The following is a 7677-nucleotide window of genomic DNA, read 5'->3' as shown; positions in this document are numbered from 1 at the left end:
AAGCGAGCACTACGAGCCCCGATGGTTCTGTGTTCATCTCATCCTTTTGGGTAGTTGTTAGGCGCATATTATATGCGTCGTTTCTCTCTAATACGATTTTCAATTTTCGTTAACAAAGTCCTCTTTATACTAACTATTGTTGAATCATAATTTTTTTCTAGTTTTTATTTTTTGCCGCCTTTTTCCTTTCTTGTATTTTCTTCTTTTTCTTCTTCTAATCTACCTTCTCCGGCGATGGCGGCAATGTATACATCCGTCCGCTCTACTCCCGTGTTGCGCTCTCGTTCACTCTCTCACTGTCTTCTTTGAGCTCTGCTGAGTCTCCCGTTTGTCGTCTATGGCTATCGGTTGTAGCAGCTTAAATTTGGCGCGCAGGCGCTCCGGAGCCGCGATCTGCCGTTACGTGTTGTTTACCACCACTGAGTAGTTGATGATGCTCGCGAAGAATTTGAGTAATAGTAGTGAGCTGTCCGAGGCAAGCTGAGCCGAGCTTGAAAAGTGCGTGGTGCTGTGGATCCCTATACGGTCGTACGTTGTGTTGTTTGTGTCCTACGCCATACGGTTACGTTGCCTACGATATGAATAGAAATGATTGTTTATGTGTGTGTTCGTAATAGCTACTAGGTAGCAACCCGGTGTCGTGGCGCTCTTTGATGGGTGACGACCCTGTCGTCGGAACTCCTGTAGCCCTCGAGTCCCGCGCGCCAGTCTATCGTACGCGGTAAACGTTTCCTATTGATTCTGTTCGTACAAACACAGCTATCCTGGGTAGCATCCGCTCGACGACCAATGCGACATTATAATAATGCACTGGCTCGCTACCCCAAGAGTGCGAGACGGGGGCGCACCATACAATCCTCGCTGTTGACTAGGTAGATTGGTTGAGGCGAGAATCCCGCCTCAGCCTTACTAGCGGAAACAACGGCAGGAGCAGCCCTCAGCTGCAGGAACGTCAGGACGTAGCAAGTTGATTGAGTGTGAGATCTGCGTGTTATAGTGTGTGTGCCGTGGTAGCGTGCCTTAATAGGAATCAGTCTCCACTCATATTGCGTATCAAGCTACCAACGTCGCGGCAAGGATTCACGAAAAAAGGCCTCCGAATACACTTTACACAACATTGTTGTTAGTGTTGTTATTGTTGTTGTTCTTGTACTAGCCTGTTTATTACTTAGCCAGATCGTATCGGTTCCGTTTAGCTTCGTCTAATCGTCCTCTAAGGTATCCTCAACGCAGGCAAAATAGAACGACGGCCGAAGACTCCGCTTGTCGTCGACGTTTGGGGGGTTGTAGGAGCAGCCCGTGCAGCCGTGCAGCCTTGGAAGAGGCCGTGATGCCGGCGGGAGGCGGGTCATGAGCCGGCAATCTGACGGCGGCCCGGGTTCGGGGACCGGGCCACCCCAAGCCAAATCGACGAGCTTAACTGCCGTCGCCGGTGCCGCCAATCCCCCCACGAACAACAACAACAACAATACCAGCACCAATGTTGACGCCGCCCCCGTATTCCAGTCAAAACGGCCCCCCGGGAGACCTCGAAAGCAGGTTTGTCATCTCTATCATCTTATTATTTATATTGCTTCAAGTGCTTATCTCTATGCTGATGAAGATCTTAACTTCCACCCGTTCACACACAACCAGTAAATACTGCCGGAGTAAAGCAATGCAGATCCTTTATAAAGCATTACTGCCATATAGAATGGTGCGTCCATCCGTGAAACGTGCCATTGATTTTCGCAGTCGGTGGGAGAACCGTACACACTGACTTTATAATTCTCCATCTCCACAGCTGCATGTCTATTTTTGTGTCAATTATTTTATTTGATGTTTAGTTCGATTTTACGGTTCCCACTCGCTCTCGGTTAATTCTGGTTGTGAAGTTCTGACTTGCTCCAATTTCTCTACGCTTTTTGATCAACCAGGGAAATGTCAGGCAGATGGCGGCTGAGTTCGATTTAAGAGCAAACATTCGATTCAAAACAAATGTCTGCGCCGAAAAAGTTTCGAAATTGTTTTCTGTCTTGCGAATGCTGTTTCGGGCATTTTCGCAATGAACGTCAAAGCTCACTGTCATTTCATTTATGTCACTGTGAATTCATTTATGAAGATTTTTTTATCCCAACGCGATCTGTAGCGCCTTTCTAGCTTAAATGTAACCGTGTATATTATAGAAGAAGGATAGTACCGCTCTCTACTTCAAGTGAAGCAGAGAAATTTGTCTTTCTTGAACATTCATTATATTGGCAGCGCTTGTGCTAGACTCAGCTCACTCTGGCTTTTCACGAACAGCAGGTGAATTGGGATTGGTGCGGGAATACCATGATTCATGTTATCAATGGAACGTTTGATTTAAATCAAATATGCATTACGCGTTATGTAAGATAGATATTAAATGATCAGAAGTTATTCAATTCACTATTTAGTCATTAGTTATATTTCAATACTTGCATCTTTCAATTGTATTCATTATTACTTTATTCAGATTTAATTCATTATCTTGACCATCGCCAGTTGTAGTAGGTGCGCTATTCTTTTCGTCGAATGTAATTCCGTCCAATTTATATGCTGATCAAAAAGAACTCAAGTAATTCAACATTTGACACTAGTTAGCGTATTAGTTCAGATTCATTTTTACGTTGTCCATATATATATATATATATACGTTTTTCGGTAACTATACTCAATTTGTACTTTCGGTAGAATTTAGCAGTTGTTAAATTCACGTTGTGTCTCTCTCAAATATCTCTTTGAAAAAGGGCGCTTAATTTTGTAATTTATGTTTTTAAAGCGTCGTAAATATGATATTTTGGATAAACATATTTACATAAAAACAGGAATATGATTACTTCACCAAAAAAATCTTTGAAAATATTCGCCTGGCGAATTTTTTATGGGATAGTTTTGTGATTTCTCCGTTCATACAGCGCGATTATAATTTGACAATGTTGATGAATGTTGACTCGAACTAGAAAGTTGTTTTTATGATGCTCTGCCTTTGAGCAAATTTATTGCACCACAGTGTGAAGCTTGGTTAGGAAAGGTTTAGTACTTCGAATCAAATAAATGCGGTCTCTTTCGTGGTGAAATCATTGGCATGAACGTTTGTAATTTCTTGAATCTTATAAAATAGTTGTGTGTTTATTCTAATCGATAATAACGTTGAATTTATAATACATTTGAAAATCGTGCAAACATAAAGATCCATACAAAAATTAATTTGAAGTATTGCTATATAACACTTTAGAATTCGCTTATGGAGCTTGAAGAAATCTTCTAAGCACCTTAGTTTTAGTTTTAGTCTTTCTATAGATAAGTGTATTACAAAAATGAGTTAATTTTCTGCGTATGCACTTAGTAACTATTCGCATAAATACGGCTATATTAATCAATTAAGAGGTAACAATAATAAGTGGTCATCGTATTTGCTAATCCGAAAGACAACTGTTATTTCAAACGTATGGACAATATCACCATTTCTTTGCTTTCTTCTATTTTGTAGCAGGGAGCCTCGGAAATAATCCTCGGACGTAAGAAGATTGGGTACTTTCCTGGTCGACCTCGAGGCTCAGTTCGTGTTCGCCGGAAACCGGCGTCTCTCGAGGAGGGCGTAGCTGGCCCGGGGAGTACATTGGGAAGCTCCTCCGGGTCTATTCCACCGCCCTCTCCAGGAGGTGTCGGTCTCCCAGCGCCACCACCTACCAATAATCATACAGCCCAATCAGCCGGTTCATGTAACGAAGAACCCGAGCTAGCTGAGGGTCTTGTTCAAGGCGCTCTAACAACAACGACGACGGCTGCCATCATGGCTGGACCCCCGGAACCGTAAGTGCATTACACCGTAGACAAACCTATTTCCACCTATTCTTTATTATTTAAAGTCAGCGTCAAACATAAAATCGTACCTTATGAAATTTGAGTAAATGTAAGTTGGCTAATCATCTGAGGCATTAATAGGGTACCTAACAAGAACGCGCCGTGTAGCATTGATTGCATTGCTTTTTCTCATCGTCCTTTTTGCATCCTTTGCTCCTTTAGAGTTGAAGAGCCTTTATGCGGCCTATGTAATCTGGCCGAACGCAATCCCTATTTGTCATCGCCGTTTCTATCAGCCCGTGTCGGCCCCGCCAAGCTCGGCCTGAGCAGCGATCCCGAGAAGCCGCAGAAGCGGCGGCGTATCCGGGCATCGAAGATGAGCGCCGAAGGCAGCGCTACGTGCCTTGAAGATATCTGCAATGTAGGTGTGATTCCGCCAGGCGAGGAGCCGCTTGATGTGGCTGCAGTAGCCGACGCCCAGGGTACGGTGCGTGTACATACCGTTTGCGCGCGATGGTCAGCCGGTTACGATGGCACAAAGTCCGGCACGCTAGAGATGCTGCTCGACGAGAGTCTGCGACGGGCGTGCAGTCACTGCCGCCGGCTCGGAGCTTCAGTCCGATGCGCGCACGAAAATTGCGGTAGGACATACCATTTGCTCTGCGCAGTAGGCGCAGCCTGCGCTATCGATGGTGACCGTGAACGTATATATTGTCAAGGCGAACATTCGACACAGCTGAAATTAACCTGCGAGACGTGCACCAGGCCAACCGAGACCCGCGAGAGCCTTTGGTGCACACAGTGCGCAAAATATTACCATGTTAGCTGTACCGACACACCGTCAGGTATGAACCACTATAAATGACAGCTTGTCAAGCGCACCAATGATACGTAATCATATTACATATATGTCTGTTATTATTATTCTGCAGGATAAGTAAACGTTAAGTCAAAATACACAGTAGCCAAGTAAATTGTAAAAAAATGTTTACCAAAGACATTCGTTTTATTGTGCAGGTACTTCGATTGTGTCTAATCTTCGAATGGGGTGGCTGTGTGTGGGATGCCGTGTATGTCCGATCTGCCACGGCGGGAGCCTCGATCGTGCCGTAACGTGCGACTCCTGTCGAAAGTGCTATCATATGCAATGTGTGCGGCCCGCGCTCAACCACCTTCCGAAGCACGGCTATAAATGCGTGCTGTGTCGATTCTGTGGGGACTGTGGCTCAAGAACGCCAGGCTCCGGACCGTCGTCACGGTGGCACATGAACTACACCGTGTGCGATTCGTGTTATCAACAACGAAATAAGGGGATGAGCTGCCCATTATGCGGAAAAGCATATCGAGCATCATCATCATCAAAGATGGTTGACTTTACGCAGTGCTCAAACTGTAAAAGGTACCAAATGTCATTTCCTAAAAAACATTCTTTTTATGTCGATGATATATGCTAATTTCTTTAAGCAACTGTTACACTGTTCTCACTGCGCTTAAACAGAATTTTCAAAATTCTGTTTAAGCGCAGTGAGCAAAATCAGTATTGATAGCCTTAACCTATTTCACTACATTTAATTTTATCAGTATTATTTCTGTTATTGTTATTATGATGACCTACTTAGTTCAGCAGCAGATGTTCTCTCAGTGTAATCTTCATTTGATTTATTGTGTATGGCAATTCGGCGGGGCGTATGTTAATTTGAGCAGGTACATCCACAATGACTGCGATCCCGCAATAACAAATGGAGATACTCGCGACTACCGAGACTATACATGTCCCCCGTGTCTTCAACCGCGAGCCAATACTACAGACGCCGATGAGGTATTGTCTTCCTCGACGCCGTCACTGGCGACCGATGGTAGCAGTGGAGCTGACGCGCCCTGTCTTTCGCCAGTGACCATCGAGGAGGCGACATCTGCTATTGGCGTTGGAAATTATGGTGCGGGTAAACCCATGGGCGCCATGGGCGCGATGGGCCCCATGGGGGCACTAGCGTCGCGCGGCAAGGGCCTTCGAGGCATGCGGAGACCGAGGGGAGCGGGCCGTGGACAGGTAGGTCGACCGCCCACGAATCCCGCGTTGAAGATGCGCGGTCTCGGCCGGTGGGATGCCACTTCTGCGGCTCAGGCCAAACAAGTCAAGAAGGACTTCGAATTCGAGCGCGATGCTCTACTAAATGTCGGCGGCTGTGGAGGTAATGCCGCTGGCAAACTCACTGACGAAGAGGCAACACAAGACTCGAAGGTCGTTCTATTCTCAGCTAACGATAAGTTTGTCCTTCTACAAGATATGTGCGTATTATGTGGTAGTTTCGGAATTGGAGAAGAGGGACGATTGATTTCGTGCGCGCAATGCGGCCAGTGCTATCATCCGTACTGCTGCGGCGCGAAGGTGACGCAAACGACGCTGACCAAAGGTTGGCGCTGCCTCGACTGTACTGTGTGCGAAGGCTGCGGCCAGCCACACGACGAGAGCCGCCTGCTTCTGTGCGACGACTGTGACACGTCTTATCATACGTACTGCCTGAAACCGCCTCTCGAGAACGTACCACAGGGCACATGGAAATGCCAACACTGCGTTGTGTGCGTCCTTTGTGGATCGCGCAGCCCCGGGCCAGAGGGTTCCGAATGGCAGGCTAATTACACGGAATGCGCCCCCTGTGCGTCAAAGTTCCGATGCATACAATGCTCCCAAGACTACCAGGAGGGCGACATTATAATCGAGTGCGAAAAGTGTATGCGATGGCTGCATGGCCGGTGTGATGAAATCACCTGCGAAGAGGATGCTGAACGCTGCTGCGACTTAGGCTATAGTTGTCCGCTGTGCCGAGGCAAAGATACATTACCAGCACATCTGGTCCATGACCTTCTGATGGACTCGCCCTGTCCATCACCCGTACCACAGGACACACCGACACATAAACAAAAAGCGCATCACCTCATCGACGGAGTTTATTTGACCGACCTGGGTTTGAACACTATCAAGACGCTTACCCTCGAGCCCCCGAAGAGGACGCGCACCGTCAAGCCCAAGGACGCACTAGGCAATCGACTTCCCTCGCTTCCAAGCTTATCGGGATTGTCTAGTCTCTCGGGCCTGCCGGGCTTGGGTCAGAGGCGCGCCACGTTAGATGATCTGGCGGACGGTGGTGATCCCTTCGAGTTCGAGGCTGACGGAATCCTCGAGGGCCTCGAGGGCGACGAAGAAATCAAGCGAAAGAAAAAAATCCAAAAGTTAGGGATCGGCGGTTTTGTAGCCAATGCACGATCGCGAGCCATGTCAAGCAAAGACGACGCAACATTTGCCGTTGAAGCGTCAGCTGCAATGCAGCCATTTGATGATGATAAGGAAACAACGTCAAAGGATGGTCCCGATTCAGAGAAGGCCCAAAGGCAACAGCGGAGACGCCGGCCCAAAAAGAAACGGACCATCGAAGAGAGTATGCCTTCTCACATTCAGGAGGCATTCTTTGGCATGACTCTGCTTAGTGCGACATCAAACGCAACCACAGACACCTTCGAGGACTTGGACAACTGTGCAACAGATGCTCCAGCCGCAGAAGATGACCGTAAACAAACGGTACCAGTTCAGTCCCATAGACGAAAAGAGCCTGTGGTACCGCTGGCAGAGTCACGCGTTGGCCCGCCGGACGTGCCTGCCCCAAGCACGGGACTTCAGGGAGCGGGTGCAGGCATGGCCGCAGATCTCAGCATTGATCACAACCTCGTCGACCCGATCGAGTATGATGAACTTGGCGACCTATTACCATCTGACCTTCCACAGGAACTAAGGGACGACGAACTAATGGATATGATTATGCAGGTTAGTAAACATAATTGCAGCGACGATAATGATGATTATTATTACTGCTA

General features: G+C 47.2%; 1 protein-coding gene across 2 annotated transcripts in view; it reads left to right on the top strand.

Moving 5' to 3' along the window:
- Positions 1 to 7677, top strand: part of LOC111270469 (uncharacterized) — a 32055-nt gene continuing 24378 nt past the window's right edge. For both annotated transcript variants that reach the window (XM_022850717.2, XM_022850716.2), the window contains exons 1-5: positions 1 to 1539; positions 3494 to 3816; positions 4030 to 4652; positions 4825 to 5206; positions 5512 to 7627. In XM_022850717.2, the coding sequence (XP_022706452.1) occupies positions 1351 to 1539; positions 3494 to 3816; positions 4030 to 4652; positions 4825 to 5206; positions 5512 to 7627 (3633 nt within the window). In that variant the 5' untranslated portion in view covers positions 1 to 1350. The remainder of the gene's footprint in view (positions 1540 to 3493; positions 3817 to 4029; positions 4653 to 4824; positions 5207 to 5511; positions 7628 to 7677) is intronic.

This window comes from Varroa jacobsoni, unplaced genomic scaffold, assembly GCF_002532875.2.
Source record: "Varroa jacobsoni isolate VJ856 unplaced genomic scaffold, vjacob_1.0 scaffold_1474, whole genome shotgun sequence".
Classification (NCBI taxonomy): Eukaryota; Metazoa; Arthropoda; class Arachnida; order Mesostigmata; family Varroidae; genus Varroa; species Varroa jacobsoni.
This window is presented reverse-complemented; position numbering and strand designations above follow the sequence as displayed.